Here is a 24,802-nt window from a genome sequence, read left to right as displayed (position 1 = left end):
TAGCCACGATGAATACGTGCTACTCATTTGTGGAGGATTTTGACTGTCTTTTGGGGGCACATCTAAAGGGAGCTCAGAAAACGGAAATGGACATGGGAGGCTACTGGGACGAGTTGGGGAAAATTTGCGACACAATTCCAAATGGTGGTGATACGTTGCGGATAAAGGCAGAAGCATGTCCTCTGCCTTCCTCCGAGGCAGTTTACCCTCCTCCTCGTTCTTCTCCCGCCTCCTTCCCCTTACATTGGACGGACTGACACTAGCACACTTCAAGAACCTGAGTTCGAGACATGTGTGGACTACGCTGGACAACTCCGACCTGAAAAACATACCGCGAACACATGTGGAATATGCTGTGCCTTCCTAATCTACAAAACAGCCCGGACATATATGGACTAGGCTGGACCTTCCCCATTTTATAAGCGCAACCCACATATATGGGAACTGCAGTGGGTCTTTCTCATCTGAAAAGCACAGCCTGGACCACAGTCTGTTTCTTCCACCGTGGCCTGGACATACGTGGTGTAAACTGCACCTTCACCATTTGAGAAGCACAGCCCGGAAAGAACAGACATTTAAATTCAGACGTGTTCCTGGTCTGGACGTTGGTCTGGACGTTTGACCTTGCATTTTGCTACCACGGCGCGGTTTTGCTCTCCGGCACTGCGTGCTAGGGCTGCCGCAGACGCCCAGGCGGCTCGTAGAAGGCCGTAACGGTTCAGAGGTGTCAGAGACACCTTGTAACCGGAAGCAGCGCCGTCACTAGTGGACTTGTGCAGAGCCTACTTCGAGGTTGGTTCTCATCAACCGACACCTTAACGCTTTTAATAGAAGCACTTGAAAGAGCGCCGCAAAAGTGCTCCTTGTAGCCAGTCGTCTTGCCAACCTCTCACAGCAATGCCGAGCGCAGAGTACTTCTCGTTCCCTCCACCAGGTGCCGCCTCTGTATTCACATCTAGGCGCGTGTTGCTTGAATGACGTCATCTTACCCTGGTCAAGCTTCTTACTCCATGACCGCAGTGGAGTAACGCACGGAATCAACGGGTTCTCGCTAGAATTCTCAATGGCAGCTGTGACACGGGTTTTAGAACGCTGATAGCCTAAATTAATGCCACCCCAGCACTCTGCGCAGCTATCTGCGGAAGCGCGAAACATGAGATTTCCATCACGTCGCCACTTTAAACGATTGGTAGTCCACAATCCATGAAAGACATCAACAAGCAGGCACTTAGCTAACCACTATCGGAAGAAGCCTGAAGGCGTTACCCACAGAAGCGAGCAATTAGCAAAATCAAATAAGTCCGGTGAAAGTGACGTGCGAGCGGAAAGGAATAAGGGGGGAAAAAAAAGAAGAGATTGATAGGCTGAAGCACCGACGCAGTTGGCGACGAAAAATGGTGAAAAGGGTCTGAACGCTCAAGCGAATGCCAAGCCAAATTGCACGAGGCAGCGCGATAATTTAGCAAGAACACTATAAGAACTGCGCGGACCGGAACGAGAAAACGACAGGGGGGAGATAAAAAAGATAAAAAAAGAAAAAGAACAAAACAGTTGTCAGCTAAGAATTAAAAGAGGGGGTGCAACCTAAGGGACCGGCGCAACAAAAACTTGCCGGGCGAGTCCTCCCGCAACGCGGATCTTGTCAACAAAAGTGCAATCGCGCGCCGGCCGCTGTCGCAACTCAGTCGACGGCGTGTTTATCTGTGCACGAAGCCGCCCCGCGTCCACGCAAACCGGAATCCATTCCGGGGTTCGCTTATAGCGGACACAGCGGACCAGGAGGCGGGCTTAAAAAGTTGCGGAAGAGTCGTGCCTTCGCATACCGCCGGCCCGTTTCGATCGCATTGAATACGTGCCTATCACACACACGGTTCGGAACTTTTCCACTGCCTTCTGTGGCGCTTCTTTTCTCGGTATAAAGCACCAACACTGTTTACGGTGCGCCGAGCAATTAAGCAACAGGAAAAAGGAGGGGGGGGGGGGGGGGGGGGGGGGTGACGACGAAGAGGATTAGGTTTCTTGTCACCAGAACCGTCAGGTCACATCTTTAATGCTGCCGATAAATCCTCGTCCGAAGATTTGTAAGCTTCGTTCCAGTGGTCAAACTTTGATGAAACTTAATCAGTCGCACTAAATCGCTCACACTTTCGGTAGTTCCGCCTTGTGTTCGCAGCCTTTCCATTTTTTCGGATGCTATACCGCTCTCAAACCTACGCAATGGTTCCCACGCCCTGAAAAGTCAATGCACGATTGAGCACTGATTCCGAATGGTGCGGAAATGTGCTCAAAAATGCAGAACGCCACAGGCAGAGACCATTCAAAGGACCTCAGCCTAACACATGGTTATGTGACATATATACTCAATGATTTTCTTCATTCTCCTCAAAAACCCCGCCGCTGTGGCTCAGTGGTTACGGCGCTCGGCTGCTGAGCCGGAAGACGCGGGTTCGATCCCGGTCGCGGCGGCCTAATTTCCATGAAGGCGAAATTCTAGAGGCCCGTGTACTGTGCGATGTCAGTGCACGTTAAAGAACCCTAGGTGGTCGAAATTTCCGGAGCCCTTCACTACGGCGTCCCTCATAGACTAAGTTGCTTTGGGACGTTAAACCACAATAAACCAAACCAATCATTCTCCTCAAAAGCCCCTGATCTTTCCACCTGTTCTCGAGTGAACGCGAATAAATCCTAATTCGCATGGATCAGATGGCTGAAACTAAGAAATGATGGTAACTATCAGTGTTCATCTCTTCTAGTCACTTTCATCTCTTACCTTTCCTCATTGTCCTTGCCTTAATGCTATGCGCCTCATCACGCGCACATTTTCTGAGGTTTGGTTTGGTTTATGGGGTTTAACGTCCCAAAGCGACTAAGGCTATGAGAGACGCCGTAGTGGAGGGCTCCGGAAATTTCGACCACCTGGGGTCCTTTAACGTGCACTGACATCGCACAGTACACGGGCGTCTAGAATTCCTCCTACAAAGAAATTCTAGCCGCCGCGGCCGGGATCGAACCCGCGTCTTCAGGGTCAGCAGCCGAGCACCATAACCACTGAGCCACCGCGGCGGCCGCACATTTTCTGCCCGAGTCTTTAGGCAGAAGGCACATACACAAAGCAAAGAGAAGAACGCCTATCATGATGCGCTTTCCACTCGTGACCTATGTACTAACTAAAGAAACCTCTTTAGGCCAGACTACGTGTGTGCTCATAAAGGTGTTTTACCATCTCCGCTTATTGGTTCTACGATCGTGTTTATGAGGCTTACGGAGCTAAGGGGGTTTCAGTGGGAGCGATCGCAAAATAAGGCCGCGTCACGAGCTGCCAGTCAACGTTAGAGAACAAAACCGCGTTTACACAATCCTGCGGTCTCCCTCAGTCACGATTCCGTGCGTTGCTCGCAACTTAAAACCACGCATTAATAATCACAGCCCACGCAAATAAAAACACTGCAGGACACGAAACCACTACCCACAATTACCGTCGACGTTGCCCTCAGGAGGAAAATGAGAACCTGCAACCAGAGCAAGCAAGTCTGGCGTATTTTGCTCTCATCCGTTTGTTAGGAGAGTATATGTCAGCGTAAGCAACAGCGAATTCTTTTCTTTTAAACTAACTTACAGAGCCCAAATGCAATTACCATTATAGTAGATCATTTTGACCGATTAGCAGTAACCATATTTGGATACATGTTGCATCCCTGACATTGCAGATTCGACTTGTTGCACTGCATTTTTATTTCTTTTACCTGCTTTCTAGCGGTTACTCTCCCGTTGTGAACTGCTCTTCTGAAATTATTTTTTATGTCATTGACGTCTTCTGCTGTTTTTGTTGCATGTTGTGCATACTGCAGTTGCAGCGTGCACAGTATTGTCCGATTTTTTTTTTTTAGTCCAACACGCCAGTTCGTGTATCTTACTGCTCATTCTTCTGCGACATGACCAACACTGTTGTGAGGTATTAACCTTTCCTACATGCTGACATGCCTGCCACGGCGGCCGCGTTTAGTTGGAGGCAGAACCAATAAGCTTGTACTGTGCGATGTCAGCTGCAAGTTAAAGATCTCCAGGGGGTCGAAGTTATTCCGTAGCTCTCCACTAGCACCTCCGTCATAACCTAGCTGGCGTTATGGGACGTAAAAGCTATTATCCTAGTACTAATACATAACGGAATCGCTGTCGTGAACAACGATACAGAAAACTCGTCAAAGAGACGTCACCTCCGCTGCGACGGTGACAGAGGCGGCAAGCGACCAACCGGACCTCGATCGAAGGTCGCCATGACACAAGACTCGCTTCATCAGACACTCGAGTCACGGGCGGAGTGAGGAATGCCGCCGAGGTGGGGCGCTACAATCGGCGCCAGGTGGCGCAACCCTGGCGGGAAGACGCCGAAGAATAAAGAAAGCTCCATGGCTGTCAAAAACAGGAACGACGCTGGATCTGAGGTTGGATATGGGAAGTAAGAGGCCGGTCTCGTCGCCGCGTATACTCACACTACGCAGACGGATACAGCATGAGGCAGCCAAGACGTTGCGAAACTTCAAAGTCCGAGAAAACGGAGCGCGCGCGAGAGATATGCGGCGAACGACGACGGAAGGCAAGCACACGAAAAGAGGGAAAACGGAAAAAGAAAGAAAGGCCTCGACCTGAGACACCCGAAGGTTCAAGAGACGAATCACAGAGAGACGACGAAGACGCGATCTGGACGAACGGCGCGTTATTTGCTGTTTGCTTTTCGTCACCGCAGTTCCCGCGAGAGCCCGCGCTGCAGGCAGTTACGAATCCGGCTGAAAACACTACGGAACGGAATGAGAAAAACAGAAGAAAACATTTGAAAAGAAGCGAATCCGGACACAGAGGGAACCAAGGATGGGGCTCCGTGAAAGGTGCGCGAAGATGTTTTTTTTTTCTTTTTTAACGACGACAGTCCAAGCGAAGATGCATACGCAGCCTGTTCTCTTTCGATTGTGACTCCTTCTGCGAGGTAGCATGCTGCTCCAGTATTCAGGAGGATGCGCTGTTCTCAGACAGTAACGGCCGCGCGAGTGAGTTATCTTTACGAGCGGGCCACAGCCCCGAGTCGAGATATAGAGGGAAGTGACGGGGCCGGGGGGTTGTGCGATCACCGCCAACAAATGAATCTCGCTTCCTCGTCAACCTCCTCCGCCAATTACGACGTCCGCCCTTCCATACAGTGCTCTCTCTCTCTCCCGGTAGAGCTCGATTGTTTAGTCGTAAATCGTACGTCTCCTTCCAGGAGAGGCAGCCGAGCGTACGTGGTGAAACTACGCGTCGATTTTTTTTTGTTTGTTTTTGGTTTCCTCTGGTTCATTTTTTCTTTCCGTCCAGCGACGATAGAAAATGAGCAGTTCCACGAAGAAGACGGTGTGCAACAAGTAATGGTCATTCGATGACTCGTACCGGTATTTCTCCGTAAGAGTCCACCGCAATTCTTTTCCTCGCTTTGTTTCTGCCATTGAAAAGCAGCAGAAAAAAACCATCAAGCTAAGAATTCGGGTCGACGGGAATGCTTTGTGCGCGGCACCCTGTAGGACTAGCACAAATGATGGCACAAGCGAGAAGCATAGCGTAATATATTTGAGGCAATTAACTGGCGTAACTTCGTATAGCGCTCAATTATGTTTTGAATAGCTGCCTTTCATTTAAAGAAACGGCGTCGACCAAAGGCATTTCCTCTGAGCTTCCAGTGTTTCATCAAACATAAAATTAGTGTTTCCTGTATAATACTGCAAGGGCGAGAAGGACCTCTTCTTTTAACATTTTAAGTTACAGTAATCACTATAATGCGTTGTTTGAATTGGAGGCTGAGGAAATTAAGAAGCGAAACTTACACTGGCCGCCTTTCTTTGAGTAGAAAACTTAACTGCGAAGAGAGCACGTTAACGGACTTAAGTTGGTTTGAATCAGTCCGGAGATTTCCAAGTACTGCGGTCACTGTTCCTCTTTCGTTTAGGTCACCTCTTCGTCTCTTTTTTCCGTCCCTTTCCATGCACTGCTGTTCATACACCCGCCGGGGAATCTCAGTGGTTAGGGCGCTTGACTACCGAGCCGGATTACCCGAGTTGCTGCCACGGATGTCAGTGCGCGTTAAAGATCCCCAGGCGGTCGAAATTATTTCGTAGCCCTCCACTATGGCACCTCCTTCTCTTTTCGTTCTTTCACTCCCTCTTTACTCCCTTCCCTTACGGCGAGGTAGAGGTGTCCGCCGAGATATGCGAGACAGTTACTGCGCCTTTCCTTTCCTCAAACCCAATTTTTAGAGGCAAATGATGCTGTGCGTGGCCAGAGTGTTTCTGAAGTATCCTAGTGCAACTTTCTTCGAATGCAGCTCAGCATTATACTGAATCAACAGTTCTATTAAATGGAGCCACCAGTGACTGGCCTTTGTCGTGATGGTCATTTAAGTTCTGAGAAAACTTGCAAGTTTTTCGCCGCGAAAGAGCCACCACTACCCAGTGTTTGTGGGTGCATTTGGGTGACTCGCATAAAGCGCTTTTACCACATGACACCATGTGGCAATTTATCTGCGTTTTCGTGGGCACTCACATCTGCCCTGCAAATGATGTGCAAAGCCGCTGCTCGCTTGTGCCCTCCGTGGAAGACGTTGAGAAAAGTATACTGTACAGCCTTTGTCAAAAGTTTGGAGCCCAGGAAGTTTGCTTGTGAACCCCACCGTGTGGCTCGTAATATATCCCCAGCCTTCCAAGCATAAGCTGCCGCGGTGGCTCAGTGGTTATAGTGCTTGGCTGCTGGCCCGAAAGACGCGGGTTCGATCCCGGCTGCGGCGGTTGAATTTCTTTGGAGGAGAAATTCTAGAGGCCCGTGTACTGTGCGATGTCAGTGCACGTTGAAGAACCCCAGGTGGTCGAAATTTCCGGAGCCTTCCACTATGGCGTCTCTCATAGCCTTAGTCGCTTTGGGACGTTAAACCCCATAAACCAAACCAAACCAAACATGAAAGTAAGATGACCTCTCGTCCTGCGCCAATGGGCAGGACTTCTACGAATGCTACAGCAGCCCCATTGCACGGCTTAGAATCAAACTTCCTCTGGCCTATGAACTTTTGACAAAGGCTGTGCCTCGAACACAAGACCATCTCGCCAGAACGGTTTGGTGTCTCCCAGCACTTAGCCGGACGTGGCGAGCTGGCCACAGTACCCAGCACAGAGGAAGTCGGCCGTAGGGCACTCACCTTCGACCAGAGAAGTGAGCAGAGTAACGTTGGCCGCCTTGCGCCGACCAGCAGGTAGGTTGAGACCTATCTTTTCCAACTTCTCCCGCAGCGAGCGGCCGCCGTTCTTGGACTTTGCGCGGCGCAGGACACCGCCCAGCAGCGACGCGTTGAGGCACTCGGGCGGCGACAGGCGGCGCTGGACCTCGCCCACGGTGACCTTGTACTTGGACGTGGAACTGAGCAGCGACAGACGACCGGGCACCGAGCAGAACACGTCCGTCGGGGACGTCACCCCGCTGATGACCATGTCCTTGTGGTTCTCCGAGGAGTTGCGGACCTTCATACCTGCACGGAGAGCGTTCCGTGGTTATTCACCAAACGGGTCTCGACATCACCACTACGATTAACGACGCAAGATTGTGGCCTAGGTGATGCTTGTTCACGCTATACTGGCCCGTGACGTCACATAAGTAAACGCGCGCGTTAGCTGGCCTATGCCGTCCTGTGAACCAGAATAGTTTACAGTCATTGCACTCATTAAACTTTGGTTCGAAAACACAGGGTATCTAGCGACCAGTTTTAGAAATTAGGCGACGTAGGCGGCGCCAATGAGCTGAGTAGTGAGCTGCAGTGAAGCAGTGGAAAATTTCTAATCTCATTTTGACCAGCCTCCAGCAATTCATTTTAATACCACAGATGGCGCGATAATCAGCAAATTTCCCAATAACGGAGCCAGTGAGCGCTCCCAAGTGTTGACGCGTGTAACGCGTGTTGACGCGCTCCCAAGGCAGCAAGCAGCCTTCACCAACGCAGTCCTGGGCTGAGGACCCGACCACCCCATTCCCCTTAGCTAAACAACCTTATTCCTAATAATTTTTTTTCGACAACGCAACCAATAGCGGAAACTGTGCACATATATTACCAAGAAGCTCCCACTCCCACTTTCACTCTTACTGAGGGACAAAGATGGCATTATGACTCATAATGAACTATATGGTCGGTACAAAAAGTTTCGTCCGAAGACGATGAGCAGTGGAGGACATAGGCAGTACCATAAAACAAATAGTGACGGGCCTGTCGAACGATCAAAGCAATTGCTGCCTCTGGTTCCACAGCAGAGACCAGCAAACACAGGCGGATAGCGTAGGCTTAACTCTGCAAGCAACTAGAAGTCGCCAGTGCACTGAAGGAGGAGGTACTCTTAAGACCATTCAAAAGAAAACAGAAGACAATGGTCGCTTTCCCACACCAAGCATTCCATTCAGCATGAATGTCCTCTTACAAGACAAGAATAATTTACTCTGGTCTAGAGATTGCGTTAAGTATAAAGGGAGATGTTAGACTATCACATAATGCGGCAAGTAGACATGAACGGCTTTCGGGGTCAGATTACTGACTCACTGCGTATACAAAGCGGCGGCACGACTACAGGGACGCCGTCACTACGCGGACATCCAGATACCGCTGTTCTTCGGGCCAAGACGGCGCGGCGACCAAGCCTCGTTGAGGCGTACAGCACTCGAGCACGTGCTTTTCGGAATGCAAAACAGATGTGCGGTGCGGGCGAGCCCGCGGGAGCGAGATACGTTCGGCTCTGCACGGGATCGTCGCCCCTCTAGGAACAAACGTTACACGCTCGAGCTGGCACAGAAAATAACCGCGCATCGGCGCTTATCGTGTCCCACAGCCCGAGAAAGCTTTTCGACAAGGTGAGACACTTTGTTTCCAGTGGCTGCCGCTGCTGCTTAGGCGCGCGTTGATCCCCGCCAGCCACCGCCACCAAATGCCGCGGGCTATTGGAACGGCGCATTCAGCGATAGGAATTCTTTTCTTGAGTTTCTTTTTTTTTTCCTTTTGCAGCCGATAATCGGAGCAGACGGCGACTTTCTTACTTTTCGTCTGCCCTCTTTTTTTCTTCTTCCTTTCCCTCGCAGTCGCAGACGACGGAGACCGCGTCGTCTGCAACGCGAAGCGCGTGCATGAGCGCACGTCTGCGTCGCTCCCTACGAGGACGCCATTTTGAATTGCGGCTGCAGCTTTCTTTTTTGTAGTGGGTACTTCATTTGTTTTGTTTTTTTTTTCCTCGCAAGGGCTGTTCTGCGGCGTAGGGTAATAGCGCTTCCTACACGCGGCCAGAACGACCTGCTATACTACGCGACGGCGGCTAAGATGGGTGTGGCTTGTCGCGAGTTGACGCTGCCGCACGCTTACAGGACCTCTCCCTCCTATACGGGAAGACAAGGAAATATAAAAAAAAAAAATGCCATCGCGCTCGCGCGGACGTTCGGTCGGGTCATTAATCCGGTCGGTCTCACCGTCATCGACACGTTTATTAACCCTACCGCCATTAGGGCAGCGCGCTGAGCGCACTCGTCTAGCTCCTTCGGTCAGTAATTAACCAAATGAACAGCGCATGCGCATGCAGCCCCGTGGGCTCAGCTTATTTTGCTTATTTATTTTCCGTGCGAGGCGATTCACCCGCTTGCGTATATATACCCACACGAACGACACCCTATACCCTTCTGGGCAACAAAAATAAGGCACAACAATAAGGAAAAAGCGAATATTTATAAGCCACCGCACAGGGCCATAGGTATACGAGTAGCGACGCTATATAATTCCAGACCCACACGGTCAGCGGATAAGCCTGCAGAAGTAGTCTTTTCGTGTAATATATCCAGGCTCAATTAGGCCCGCGACGCGGCACGGCAGTTTATTTATCTGTTCGTTTTATTTTCCTCGGCAAAGCGGGATGCTGCACTGCATTCTCCTCCATTTTTTTGCCCTCATTTTATTGTTTTTTTCTTTTGTTTATACCACGAGTCGGCCTTTCACATAAAGGCCAACGCAGTTGTACGAACGATAACAAGAAAGCCCGAGGCGATGCGACTACACCTTACCGATGAAGCTAGCAATCATCGTGGAGACTTGGCCTCAACACATGTGTTCCCTTGCACGGTTATGGGGAAAGCGACGTGGTATTTAGATCGACTTTTGCTGCGCCTGCACACGCTATGTACACCACATAGCGCGGTCGGGCTAGCGCGTCATAATTGGTGCAGTGCGAAAATGGTATCGCAGCTTTACAGCTGCGATGATGATGGGCACGCAAAGGATTGCGTAAGCCTAAGCATTATGAGACTTCCTAACGAGTCTTCGCGCTTATGAGCGGAGCTAACAGACGGAGTAGCCAAACTCACTCGTCGACTAACGACCGTCGCGCCCTCTAATAGCGAAAATATGCGTTCACTGCTAGATAGCTGTTAGACACGCGACGGGCATAAAGGCTTAACTGCGCGTGACTAAAGGCAGCGCATGCATCTGCTCTCTGACACCTGGCGCTGAAAATCGCCCCACTGTGTGACCAGAAGCCGCGAAGATGACATAATCAGAGCTGTGTTTATAAGCGCGATGTTTATGACCAATAGGCCGTTGTTTAGAGTCTCGTAAGGTAGCCGCAGAAGCCCTACTATTTTTGTTACTTCAAGACGGCTAATTTTCAGGGCATACCAAATACGCATGAATAAGAACGATGCAGGAAAATTAAGCACTGAATAAAAACAGGAGTAAGCAAGAACTAAAGCCGCAGTGATGAAGGATATATCGCGATGCTTCGTTTTACAGCGGTAATGTGTCCATAAGCAGCTGCGTGCCACACATCATGCCGCCGTTGCTTTTCTTTGTTCCTAATAACCCACTTATTCGTAACTGCGGCGCCAACAAGGCACTCGCAGACGACAGAGTAAAGGGTCGCAGACTACAGCGCGATGACTAGCAGACGGCAGCGCAAAAACAACGATCCAGCACTTGACAATGCTCCACATGCTAGTGCGTTTATGCACACATTTCAAGGGACTCCATTGTTGAGCTCCTTCTGGCCGCAGCGAGCTGCAGCGAGGGGTCCCGAAAAGAGGGCTACCTGCAGCCAACGCCATCACAAGAAGCCGCAGCAGCAACAGCAAAAGCAGAAGCCGCAGCAGCTTGGGTTAATTCAGCTCGCACGTGCTGGGGCGCGCGTCGTCTGCTACATGCGCGCGCGCAGAGAGCAGACGACACGCGGCGACGGAGGCGGCAGCAAGGCCGCATGTACAGAGGGGAGCAAGCAGGGGTAGCCGCATTTTGGGGTCGTGGCAATGACCAGCCCCGACGCGCGAGCGGCTGGCCGACCCGCTCGGTCCAAAATCATCGCGAGGGGAAGAGACCGATGACAATTATCATAAATTACCGACGCCACGCATTAATCTCGCCCGCGAAGAGCGGCTGCATGCTGCTGGCTAGAGAGATGTCTCCCGCATTCTCCTCCATCTCCCATTTATGCTGGAGTATTCCCTTCCCTTTTCCTCCTCTCATCCGTCTGCTAATCCGCGGTCGCTACACCTCTTTCTCTTCTTCACTCCCAGCAGCTCCCTCTATTCATTCATTGCATTGTGAAACAGCCCTCCTTCCTTTAACGAGGCTTCAACGAGACTAGTTAGCACAGAAAGGGACGCATTAGAATAGGTGCTTAATAGGGATTAAGCAATGCATCGAATTTCAAACTCACCCCAAGGTATACTTAGCACGCGAGCTTCTTGTCCTGTCGACTGCGCCAAATGCAAAGTTTTCGTCGCTTCATTGTACACACCCTCACGCCATCCTCTTCTTTTTCTAGAATTTTGACTACGAAATGTGCTTCTTCAAACTTGCAAAATAATACACATAGTGTTTATCTTTCTCTTTCTGACCAGCAGGAGAACGTGCGTATGCTTTGCCCCGAACAGTTCGGGCACGTCATTAATACACCAACGACGTAGTTCTAAGGTGCCTATACAGAAAAGCCGGGCTGCCGATGGTCGGGGCAATTCGATTTATAGTCGATGTTCCCATGCTCTTAGCGCACGATTCCAACACGTGCCTACTACTTTGAAGCCGGTGTTATAAATTCGTGCCCCAAATCACCTCCAAGCGTGCTTAGGCTACATTTTGGTGTCAACGACCCATCTGCTCCCGTTTGCTGCAAACATTTCCGTACACCCGAAGTCAAAAGTTGATGGACCATAACATTAGTGAAGTGCTTATTTAATTTATGCCTTTGTACGCCTAGAATAGACATGCAGCCTGTTTCTGAGAATGCGAATTGCATCGTGCATTTTCAATCTCAAGGAATGCATCCTGGACGTACAGCAACTAAATTTCTTCGCTGAAGTCGCATTCCATAAAATTGTAATGGTGGATATAATGCTAAAACGGGACACTGAAAGACTTTTACTCGTCTTGAAAGTGAGCATTACGCATTCACTAAAACGTGTGTTTAATCTTCTCAAGGGGAAAGGCTAAGAGTCAAAGCAGGCTCACAGTCACTCTTGGGGCTGGATTGCCACGCCGTCAACCATTGCAACGCTGTATGGAATCGGAGAGCAAAAGAACAAAAGGAAAATTGATGGCTACTGGAAATCTGATTGGACAATATGCAAAATGATTTGAAAGAATTGGACAACGTGCAAATAAATTATTTGCCACAACTGGGACTTTAATTGTAATTGATGTTAGTGAATTCAGTAGGTTAACACAAATCGGTCATGCAATCGGAGCCGAATGCTAACGCATATCTTTTCGCATCAGTAGCATTGATCGCCCGTTAACTTGTATAAAAGAGTAGCTGCACCAGATCGATTTTCCGGTGTCCACGCCATTGCATTAGTAGTCGTACAACTATGGTAGAGGAAAGGCCAATGACGTCATCACTCCGAAAGCACGTGGTAATCTTCTAACAAAGATAACAGATCACCGCTATGTTTTCTTGTTGACCAGTGAGAACGTGCTGTAATTTTTGGACCTTGACGGGGATGGGGTTAGAAGAGGGGTCGACGATCTTCTTCAACATCAACTTCGTTGATGAAAGTTCTTATTGCCGGCAAGGCTGAAAAGAACAGTAATGTGTACTACACACCGATAGTCTACATGCTAGTGGTGACATCTCCTGAGCTAGCGCTCTACTAGACTGTCGCTCTGTGACGTTCCCGCCTGTCGGGGGTCAGTCACAATGCAACACAGTTGTTTGTTGCTATATACGGGTTCTGCTGAAGCGAGGAGAAATGAGCCAACACACAACGCCTCCGAGTCAACCTAATTTATTTACACTCTGCCCGAAGGTGAAACTGGGAGTTCCGCTCACCGCTGTCTTGTATCAGGCGTCGCGGTGCAGTCCGGCCAACGGGTGCCTCGCTCTCGGCTGCTCTGGCAGGGGTGGCGCTCAGGCTGGTGGCGGTCCCACGTTTCGGTGACTGACGGGTTGCGTCGTCAGGCTTCTCGGACGTCTCGGCCGGCGGTCCTATGACGGGCTGTGGCGTCAGGCTTCTTGGGCGTCTCAGCTGGCGGTACTCTGACGGGTTGTGGCGTCCGGCTTCTTGGGCGTCTCGGCTGGCGGTCAGTTTGCAGCGGATGCCCTCGGGTCCGGCCTCACCGACTCCAGACCAGCGCGATCTGCCTCCGTCCACCTCGCCCGTCTCTGCCCGTTCTCCTTTTTCTCCTCTGTCCCCAACGCCTCTCTCTGAGGACTCTCTTTCTTTTTTCTTCGGTGTCCTCCTCGCCTCCTCTGCTGGGAGCCCTCTTGGTGCTAACTTGCCGGCCTCCCTCGCCACCTCGAGCCATTAGTAAGGCCGTTGCGTTTCAAGACACTGCTGGCCTGTGGGCCCGCGAACTCCGGGAAACTCTCTTTGCCGCGAGCGTCCCGGCCTACCCTCTGCGCCGCAGGGTGCCGGCCTCTTCGCGAACGCGGGGCTCATTGCTCAGCCGAAGACGCACTCCTCTCGAAGTTGACATATTTATGAGGGTCACGGCTGTCCTCTCTCTTCTCGCATCGGAACCCGGGGTGGTCTCTTCCAAGAACCGCGGCTTGGACACGTGATCAGGGCATTCGAAAACTTGGCCGTCAACGGACAAAGGGAGTCCTCCTTCAGTAGCGGAAGAGAGCAGCTGCCCGGGGAGACAGTCTGTTTTCCAAGGGCATGGGGCCCTCTTTTCTTTTGGGTTAACTTCCCTTAATAAAAACCCAACTCCCAGCCTCCTCCGAGTCCACAGACCGTCCCTCGCAACAAGGCCGTCTGCAGGCGTGCATGCGCGCACACACAAACGCACAAACGTGCCTGTCTCTGTGCCAAAGGGGGGGGGAGTTGGGGACGCGCTGCAAAACGGGCCGCAGGGATGCGTGTGGTCGCGCAGGGCTCCGCGCGCGGCCTCTCCTCTTTTGCCCTCTGGCTATTTCGCACGTCTTTGTGTTGCGCCCGCTGCATTCTACACAACCGCCTTCGCTGACGGAGCAGGGCGATAATTTTGAGAAAGACACAGTGTCTCTGGTGTTCGTCGATGGAGAGAGTTCTTTTGTGCCATGCCTAGGCCTCCCGTACGCAGTCCTTCACAACCCCCTCTTCTTATAAAGAAATTTTCTATGAAAATTTTTGTGGTCACCGCACTTTCACAACCAACAGTACGTCGCAAAGTTCGCAACTCAATCTTATGGCAGCAGTCATATTTCGAGCACGACAAAGCTGCCAAACATTGTCGTCGCGCACAAGCACTGGTTTCACAACACGGCACAATGTGGGCGGACCCTCAGTCCCCCCAGGCAGAGGAGTAAATTTCACACGGCGGACAATTCCGCCCTCTAAGTAAAACACGCAACCGCAGAAAAGTAATGAGTACAGGTAAAAGTAGACTATTTTCCCCATTCTCTCTCGTCTTTTTCCTTAAGTCCAGGCTATTAGCATACAAAACAAATGATCGCAGCAGCTCGTAGGACCATCCTAGATTCCGAAATGTATTACAAAGGTTATATGTGATTATGGAGGGTATATAGGCGGCCCGCGGCTTCTTAGAGCGTAGTTATGTGTTGGCAGGGGTATCCCCGAAGCGCGAGTCTCATCTTGATTGGCGAGCTCAAACAATACCTCCGGTGGGACGCTCTGCAAGCCATTTTCGGCGACATCGGTCGGGGGAGACCCGGAACTCTCCGTCAGGCGTGGTCGCGCCGAACTTCCTAGAGTGCTGGAGAAGGCCTCGGCACCTCCGGCATGACGCAACCTATTAACATGGACTATCTTTTCTTGTGCAGACTGCGTGTGGCGGATGCGAACGGTCACGTTAGACAGGCCCTCCACTATTCGGTACGGGCCGACCCACTGTGGCGACAGCTTTCTCGCAAGTCCCTTTGATGGGACCTCAGCGTGCAGATACACTCTATCGTCTACCTTGAAATCTGCCTCCCTGCTAGCATTTTCTAGACGCCTTACTCGTGACTCTGCGGCCGACCGGAGGGCCTCTCTTGCCGTCTTGTGCGCGTCACTCAGCCTTTGCGCAAGCTCAGCCTGGTAGTTGTCTAGGGTGCCATAGTGGCCTTTCGGTTCTTCGTATGCTGCCCCGGGGAGCACTGGTTGCCTCCCGTAAAGTAGAAAGAAGGGGCTTTCCTGAGTTCCTTCGTGGACGGCAGAATTGTACGCTGACGTAGCGAACGGCAGCCAAAGATCCCAATCGCGCTGATCTTTGTGTACATAATGCGAAAGGATCTTAATCAGCGTTTGGTTCAACCTCTCCACGGCCCCATTGCATTCAGGGTGGTAGGCTGTTGTCTGGAGCTTTTTGACACCCAGCAAGCGGTAAACACTCTGCATCAGCTTTCCGGTGAAATTAGCTCCTTGGTCGGTGAGTAGCTGTGAAGGAACTCCGTGACGCAATACAACCCCTTCGACGAATGCCCTCGCAACAGTCTCAGCCTTTTGGTTTTCCAGAGCGAACGTTTCGGCATACCGCGTCAGGTGATCCACAAACACGAGAACGTAGCACTTGCCGGACGTCGTACTCGGCAAAGGCCCTACGATATCCATGGCAGTCCTTTCGAACGGTCCGTTTACGTCTTGGAAAACCTTCAGTGGAGCGGGTTTCCTTCCTTTCGGGGTTTTTCGAAGCATGCAGGATTCGCAGTTCCTACAGTACTGAGCGATGTCCTTCCTCATGCCAGGCCAGAAGTACCCTTTGCTGACCCTCTGACGGGTTTTTCGGAAACCTAGGTGGCCTGCGCTCGGTACGTCGTGATGCAGCCGCAGGATTTCCCCTCTCATAGACGATGGAACAACGCTCCGACCCGTGTCATGCTCCTTCTCCCTGAACTTTAGAATACCTTGCCGATCCAAAAAATATCGGCCAGCTTCCTTTCCCTCCGCGCTCTCACACTTGTTTACAATTTTCCTAATTGATGGGTCCCTCCTCTGCTCGTCGTGTAGATGGGACCACTCCACAGAGGGCAAAAACTGGGTTACGCGGGTCACGGCAGAGCGACTGAGCGCATCAGCGTTCTGATTTGTCTTCCCCGGGCGATGAAGGACCTCAAAACTATATTCCTGTATCGCCGGCGTATCGCGCGCCCAGTTATCAATCGGGATATAAGCTCCGCCTACCCGAATCATGCCCTGGCTGAACAACATGTCTATCCGTTGGTCTCTTAATATGTCTTGTCCGATGATGCCGGCTACAGGAAGCATGACACTGTCGTCGCACACGAAAAATTTACTAATGAACGTGTGGCTGCCAAGTGCCAAAGGTATGCGATAGACGCCGAACGTACCTATGCGGTCTCCAGTGATGCCGATAAGAGTTATCTGGCTCTCGCATCTTTCGAACCCATTCTCCCAGTTCGAGTCTATACCTGTCAGTGCGCTGCGCTTTAATAGGCTGACCTTGGAACCTGTGTCCACGAGACACTTCACGGGTCTGCCTGCCACCCTGCACTCGATTATCGGGCTCGTCTCCCGGCATAGGTTCACTACTGCCTCGCACTGCCCCCGTTCATCCCGGTTGACGACGGAGGCCGTACTCAGTTTCCCTGCACCTTTGCGGTGGTCTGGTCCTCGTCGCGACGGTTATTAAAGTGGGTTCCTGACCCTGGCCTGGACCAGCGGGGCGTCTGACGCGCCCGACAGAAGCGAGCGAAATGTCCCGGCCTGCCGCATGAAAAGCAAACGCCCAAGTTACCGCGCTGGCGGGGCTCCCCATTCGGTTCAGTCTGGTTGCGCATTCGGAGGCTTTCCTCTAGGAGTCTCTCCAAGCGTTCCAAGCGCATTCCGAGTCCGTCCTTCTCCTCCAAGTTTTCAAGCTGCCTGACAGTCACAGCGCGTGTACGCAAAGTATTCTCAATTTCCTCCTCCCTGGCTGCCACTTCCACAGCGTCGGAAAAGGTTTTGGGGTCCCGCGACAAAGCAAACCGCCGGACTGGGTCACGAAGGCCATTAAGAAATCGGGAAAGAAGCTGCTCCTTTAGTATCTCATTCCTTACACTTTTCTTCGACGTGTCCTCGCCATCAATGTCCCTCAAGGTCTCCGCCCCGAGTCTCTTCAAACGGCTCGCGAAAGAGCGTGCATCCTCACTAACGTTTTGGCGCGCGTTTAAGAATTTTTCAACTTTTGTGCTCGCCGGTTCGTTGTCGAAACGCTTTAATGCGAGCGCTTTGAAAGATTTGTATGTGGCAGCGCTAGCCACCTCTTCATCCCTCCAGGCGAAATCCTGAGCCGCCGCGACCATTTTGCACCGTGCCATCCCAATCGTTTGATTTTCCTGCCATCCTCCCATGTTGGCCACCTGTTCTAAAATTTGCAGGAAGTCCCTGATTTTGGGACCCGTGTCGTCCCCTGTGAACATCGGAATCATACCGCCCAACATTAGCGCACTAGCTCCCAACGTTCCGTCCTGAGAATTCTGCGATTGCGGTAGCGACATGTTGGCCCCTTTCTCCTCAGGTACGAGGGTTAATGGTCTCGCACCAAAACTTCAGCAGAATCCCACCGCTGCCACCACTTGTGACGTTCCCGCCTGTCGGGGGTCAGTCACAATGCAACACAGTTGTTTGTTGCTATATACGGGTTCTGCTGAAGCGAGGAGAAATGAGCCAACACACAACGCCTCCGAGTCAACCTAATTTATTTACACTCTGCCCGAAGGTGAAACTGGGAGTTCCGCTCACCGCTGTCTTGTATCAGGCGTCGCGGTGCAGTCCGGCCAACGGGTGCCTCGCTCTCGGCTGCTCTGGCAGGGGTGGCGCTCAGGCTGGTGGCGGTCCCACGTTTCGGTGACTGACGGGTTGCGTCGTCAGGCTTCTCGGACGTCTCGGCCGGCGGTCCTATGACGGGCTGTGGCGTCAGGCTTCTTGGGCGTCTCAGCTGGCGGTACTCTGACGGGTTGTGGCGTCCGGCTTCTTGGGCGTCTCGGCTGGCGGTCAGTTTGCAGCGGATGCCCTCGGGTCCGGCCTCACCGACTCCAGACCAGCGCGATCTGCCTCCGTCCACCTCGCCCGTCTCTGCCCGTTCTCCTTTTTCTCCTCTGTCCCCAACGCCTCTCTCTGAGGACTCTCTTTCTTTTTTCTTCGGTGTCCTCCTCGCCTCCTCTGCTGGGAGCCCTCTTGGTGCTAACTTGCCGGCCTCCCTCGCCACCTCGAGCCATTAGTAAGGCCGTTGCGTTTCAAGACACTGCTGGCCTGTGGGCCCGCGAACTCCGGGAAACTCTCTTTGCCGCGAGCGTCCCGGCCTACCCTCTGCGCCGCAGGGTGCCGGCCTCTTCGCGAACGCGGGGCTCATTGCTCAGCCGAAGACGCACTCCTCTCGAAGTTGACATATTTATGAGGGTCACGGCTGTCCTCTCTCTTCTCGCATCGGAACCCGGGGTGGTCTCTTCCAAGAACCGCGGCTTGGACACGTGATCAGGGCATTCGAAAACTTGGCCGTCAACGGACAAAGGGAGTCCTCCTTCAGTAGCGGAAGAGAGCAGCTGCCCGGGGAGACAGTCTGTTTTCCAAGGGCATGGGGCCCTCTTTTCTTTTGGGTTAACTTCCCTTAATAAAAACCCAACTCCCAGCCTCCTCCGAGTCCACAGACCGTCCCTCGCAACAAGGCCGTCTGCAGGCGTGCATGCGCGCACACACAAACGCACAAACGTGCCTGTCTCTGTGCCAAAGGGGGGGGGGAGTTGGGGACGCGCTGCAAAACGGGCCGCAGGGATGCGTGTGGTCGCGCAGGGCTCCGCGCGCGGCCTCTCCTCTTTTGCCCTCTGGCTATTTCGCACGTCTTTGTGTTGCGCCCGCTGCATTCTACACAACCGCCTTCGCTGACGGAGCAGGGCGATAATTTTGAGAAAGACACAGTGTCTCTGGTGTTCGTCGATGGAGAGAGTTCTTTTGTGCCATGCCTAGGCCTCCCGTACGCAGTCCTTCACAGCTCTAGGACTCTTGTGTAATGTGCTGTTGTTCGCAGTAGAAGACAAGCCAGCGATCGTATTATGCATTTGGCAAAACATTCGAGCAAGAAAACATGAAGGCCAGAGGCGCCCGTTAAGGTAACAATTGTGGGATGCTTTCGCCCATCGATTGCTCCCTGATTACAGTCTGGATAGGTGCTGTGCGGATAACTGAATTATGGCATGTTTTCGAAAGCATTATTAACCTCAATATATATAAGAGCCGGATAATTATTATCTCAGTATTCGAGTTGTCGCACGTTTTCGAAAGTCCAGTCATACTCTTTCAAATAACTGCCGAATCATAGTGCCCAACAACTGCTATCTGAATAAAAGTCCCGAATAACAGTGACTAAAACATCCTCAAATGCGGCCTGATAGGCCAAAAATTTTCGATAAAAAGCACGCTACTACTTCGTTTTCCAAAGCGATCTCAGAAGTCGAAGTCGCGGCCAAACACCTGCCGGCTAAGTCACTAACACGATGCCATAAATTACGGCGTTGCAACGTAAACACCAGACAAAACTGCCTACTCTTTCTGATCTCGAGCTCCGTCTACCCATCTCGACTAACCGGAGCAAAAAGGCGAATTAGCCGGGGCTACCTTCGGTGGTTATGCGGAAGGCAAACACAAGGGTTATCGCGGCGCCTCAGTTAGAGGCAGCCAGCACGCGATCTCCAGCGGGAAACGAGTCACAACAAACATCCAACGAACCAACCATATAAGGAGCGGAAAACGAGTCGCAGCAAACAAACAACCAACGGGCCAACTAGCGACAACATTGACAGTGCAGTCGACGCGTTTCTCCCCGTGCCGGGAGAAAATTTAAAGGGCAATAGGAAAAACAAGAAAGCGGCCGCCTAGAACTGCACGCGGACCGAGAACGGTTGTCCCCCTCGCCCCCAGAGATCGGCTGCGCGGCGAAGAAACAGGTTTTCTGGAGCGAGACGTCGGAACGGCCCGTGGCACGCAACGCTGTATACCGCGCTGACAGCGAAAACAAAACGGCGTGGTCGCCCCACCAGCCATTATTGTATTATTGACGGGGGCCTCTCTCTAAACCCCCCCCCCCCCCCCCCGCCCCCCACCCCTATACCCCACCTTACTTGACAGCCTGACTCCATTGTCTTGCTGTTGCAGCAGTGTTTTTCCGACCGTTTTCGTTGCGCACTGTGAATAAACTCCTGCCCGCTTACCAAGCGCAAGACTTTCCTTGTCTATAATTGTACCCGCTCGCATGTTTCGTTCCGTTTGATCTCCGTTTTCCTGTTGTTAAGTCAGCTCCGAGTCAGCTTTGTTTTGGATAGCTTTACGATGAAAATTAATTGATCTTCACCTGTAAAAGCAAGAACCGGACCTTGCGCAAACGGTGTCTGCTTGCCGCGTATCAAAACACCTCAGCCATTTGCGAACTAAACCTGGCGGCAGATGGTGACTGAAATCGCTAGTTGGACGTGCAGGGCGATGCGAGCACAGTGGCGCCCGCCACCACCCCTTTCAAAAGGGGCGCTTATATAACATCCATCCATCTATTGATTATATATAATTTGTGGAAAGCCATAACACAAGCGAACTGAGGATGAAGTATAAAGGCTGGTATGCATTTCTATTCCCTGTACTTCTTCTTGGGTGCGCTGATTCATCATAGCAGTTCGCGAATTCAACCCCTAATAGCCGGCTACAAAACCAAACCTCAGACGACACGGTTAAACGACGCAGCCAGGCACGGCACGGGTAGTTCTTCACCCGTTATTGCGTCATTTCTGCAGTGGCGTTTGCAGGATGAATGTAGTAAATGAGCATCGCAAAGACTTTCTACCGCATCGTCTTCATGTGATGCATGACCAGTTCGCCAGATACGCGCACCTCGGTCAGGGTGATACCGACGGCACACTGCGATTCCTAATGGTGGGGCTTAGAAAGTGCATGTAAACTTGCACTACAACAAGAAAGGAGTAATCAGGAAGTGAGCCGCCTTCTAGCGTACTTCCATTTACTCCAGTAAGATGTAGTCGTGTTTAAAGTGTACAGGCGTGCATATCAGACGTTTCGTCGTGCTTCGTCCCGTCTTTCTGCCTTGTGTTCTGTCTTTTTTCGCGCCTATAACCAAAGATGAACCAAAGATATCAGACGTTTGTGTGCGAGTTGCACTGATGCCTGATAGGGGAGGGGGCGCGGGGGTGGAGGGGTCACCAGTGTGGATGGCATATTCAACGAGTAATTACGCAAAAAATTTGGAGCAATTCACACCTGCGAGTTGCGGACGTCGACCGATTTCAGACCATTCATTGCGGTCCCGGGGCACCAGTAAAGCAGATAGAAACCGTAACGAATCGACCAAAACCAGTCGCGCGACGTCTACCCGACGTGCAACTTGAGTGCCCATAATCGCATTCATGTAAGTGCACTCATGGGCATTCATTAACGTCCATGTACAGGGTCAGTCAAAACTTCCAAGGCCACAGGGTATGCTTCTGAGCTGCATAGTCGGGCTGTTGAGATACCCTCGAAGCTCAAAATATCTGTAGAGAATTGAAAAAGGATCGTTCTACTATCTGAGAACCTTGATAGCTCTATACCGCTGAAAACCGGACCATGTGGCCTGGGAACTTTTGACCAACCCTGTACCTATTGTTACGAGCCGCCGCGGTGGCTCAGTGGTTATGGTGCCCGGCTGCTGACCCGAAAGACGCGGGTTCGATCCCGGCCGCGGCGGTTGAATTTGTTTGGAGGAGAAATTCTAGAGGCCCATGTACTGTGCGATGTCAGTGCACGTTAAAGAACCCCAGGTAGTCGAAATTTCCGGAGGCCTCCACTACGGCGTCTCTCATAGCCTTAGTCGCTTTGGGACGTTAAACCCCATAAACCAACCAAGCAACCAACCTATTGTTACGCGTTTATATGTCATGCTGCTCGTCTGCTGCTCTTCTTACATGATGCTGTGTTACATCCCATTGTTACATGCCTACGTTCATGTAATTCATGTAACTAATTCGTGCAATCGTGGCTAGTAGCTTTGGTGAAGCGTACACCGCTCACATGGCTTTCTGAACGCCACGCGGTTTTAAAAACGAGTCAGCTTGTGCTGCACTCGACCAAAGAAGAGCTCATCCGGAAAGAGACCACGTCATCGCAATGAAGCCATTCGCGTCCGTAAATTAAGGCACTTCGTCGAGACCGGTCGCGCGTCAACGCGTGTCGGGCGGCGGCCAGACATCAAGGGTGGTGATGAGGAAAGCACCACGGTGCCATTATTCAATTTGCTGCGCGCGGGAGCCACGGTTCACGCGGGCGCGTATGCCACCCTGCAACAAGTAGTGGTTGGTGGTCGCGTAATATGCCGGCTAAAACGGGGGCGGGGGTGACACCACGCACGGTCGCTCCTGGCCCGGGCGGCGGCACGCGACCCAAAGCGCGCCAGCGGCGGAAGCTAGCGGTGCGTGTCCTCGGCCGAAAACCATGTTTTCACGGGGGCGGTTGCGCTCCGCAGCCCGGGTGAGCTATGCGTACGCCGCACTGGAGTTGACGTGTCGCGCTGTTCACAATCCTTCGACGCGTCATCAGCCAACGTTTTTAAATATATTTAAAAACGTTCTCATCAGCACCATCATTAAGGTTACGTGTGCTACAAAACTAAGGCCTCTCTTACTGAACAGCTTTAGCATAGCAGAGACGTACTAGCGAAGGTGGACTCCGGTTTACCGGATGCCGGCGTAGTTTGTAAATTGAAAATTGGTTTTTGAGGAAAGGAAATGGCGCAGTATCTGGCTCATATATCTTGGCGGACACCTGAACCGCGCCGTAAGGGAAGGGAGGAAGGTAGGAGTGAAAGAAAAAAGAGAGAAAGAGACCTGGGGATCTTTAAAGTGCCCTGACATCGCACAGCACACGGGCGCCTCTTGCATTCCGCCTCCATAGAAACGCAGCCGCCGCGGTCGGGTTCGAACCCGGGTACTCCGGCTCGGTAGACGGGCGCCTTACCACTGAGCCACCGCGGCGGGTGAAGGAAATGGCGCAGTGACTGTTTCACGTCTAGGTGTGTCCGACACCCGAACCGCGCCGTAAGGGAAGGGATAAATGAGAGAGTGACAGAAGAAAGGAAGAAATAGGTGCTGTAGAGGAGGGCTCCGGAATAATTTCACCACCTGTGGACCTCTAACGTGCACTGACATCGTCCAGCACACGAGCGCCAGACGTATACCGCTTTTAAGTATAGAAGCTAAGCATGCGCAGTGGCAAGTGCGTGGCCGGGTAGAACCACTGCGCGAACGCAACAGGCGTACGTAAACGTGGTATATACGTCTCCGTTAATACGTCCTGGGCATGCTAAATCTCTCTATTGTCCATTGGCATCGACCCCCGTTTCGGAATATGGGGGGGGGGGGGATATTTTCAGTATATAAATCAGTCCTTCTTTTAAGAGCGTTAGCTCTTACTCACCACGTTTCAATATTTCGTGGGGTCTGCTACCACCCTGAGATAACAGCGCCATCTGTGGCAGCAACTAGAAAACAGCACATCTCGCATCGTGACTTGTAGCGCCATCTACAATAGCATTGTAGAAACAACCACCTGCCGCGTGCCAACGATGACGTCACGGTCGAATATGGTGTACCTCCCTTTAATTTCATTCGTATCAATTCTAGTAAACCAAACAGCTAACGCTCGTTACTTTAACGTCTTCCATGCGGTGGCGGGCTTTTTCTCTCTCTCTCTCTCTTAAATCCCACCGCAAGAAACGAGTGCAACTCCGCTCCGTGTGTGCGGCAGCTACGCTCGAGCGTCGGATGACGGACGACGCCGTCGGCAGACGCAGAAGAGCGGCCGAAGAACAAACACTCGATATAGACCGCATGCGCGTCCACCCTCCCCCACACGGCTCATTTAACAATACCGCAACAACAGGGGGGCGGGGAGAAAGGGACGGGGGCTGCTGCGACGCCTTCGTTATGACGCCTTTTTGTTGTGAGCTGCTCCGCTCAACACAATGGCCTTCAGTCACAGCTCAGCGAACGCTCACGCCTTGTTCCTCCCCACGTTCGCCGCACTCCATCTTTTGTCATCGACCATACCACGCGTGTTTGAGGGGGAGAAAACAAGAACGGAAACCTGACGCGTGTACCGTTCAAATGTAGATGTTTTGCCGCGCTCGTTGTCACATATGTACGTAACTCTTCTCGTAATTCCTTCCTAGCCTGTTTGCGTAGTACAGAGACACTGAGAACAGGGAACTGGGAGCGCAGTGGATGACTGCTTCAAAATTTTGATCATGCAAGTAGTGAGGATCGAACAGTTTTTTGTTCGTACAGGACGGTGCGACGCATTTCTATGAAATATGGTATTTGCGAACCTATAT

The 24,802-nt window shown here is 51.9% G+C and overlaps 1 protein-coding gene across 2 annotated transcripts in view; it reads right to left on the bottom strand.

Moving 5' to 3' along the window:
• Positions 1–24,802, bottom strand: part of TfAP-2 (transcription factor AP-2) — a 194,570-nt gene that overhangs the window by 25,242 nt on the left and 144,526 nt on the right. For both annotated transcript variants that reach the window (XM_089551718.1, XM_089551717.1), the window contains exon 5: positions 7,211–7,537. In XM_089551718.1, coding sequence (XP_089407844.1) covers positions 7,211–7,537 — 327 coding nt within the window. The remainder of the gene's footprint in view (positions 1–7,210; positions 7,538–24,802) is intronic.

The sequence above is a fragment of the Amblyomma mixtum genome, chromosome 7 (assembly GCF_055824585.1).
Source record: "Amblyomma mixtum isolate Tamu chromosome 7, ASM5582458v1, whole genome shotgun sequence".
NCBI lineage: Eukaryota > Metazoa > Arthropoda > Arachnida > Ixodida > Ixodidae > Amblyomma > Amblyomma mixtum.
This window is presented reverse-complemented; position numbering and strand designations above follow the sequence as displayed.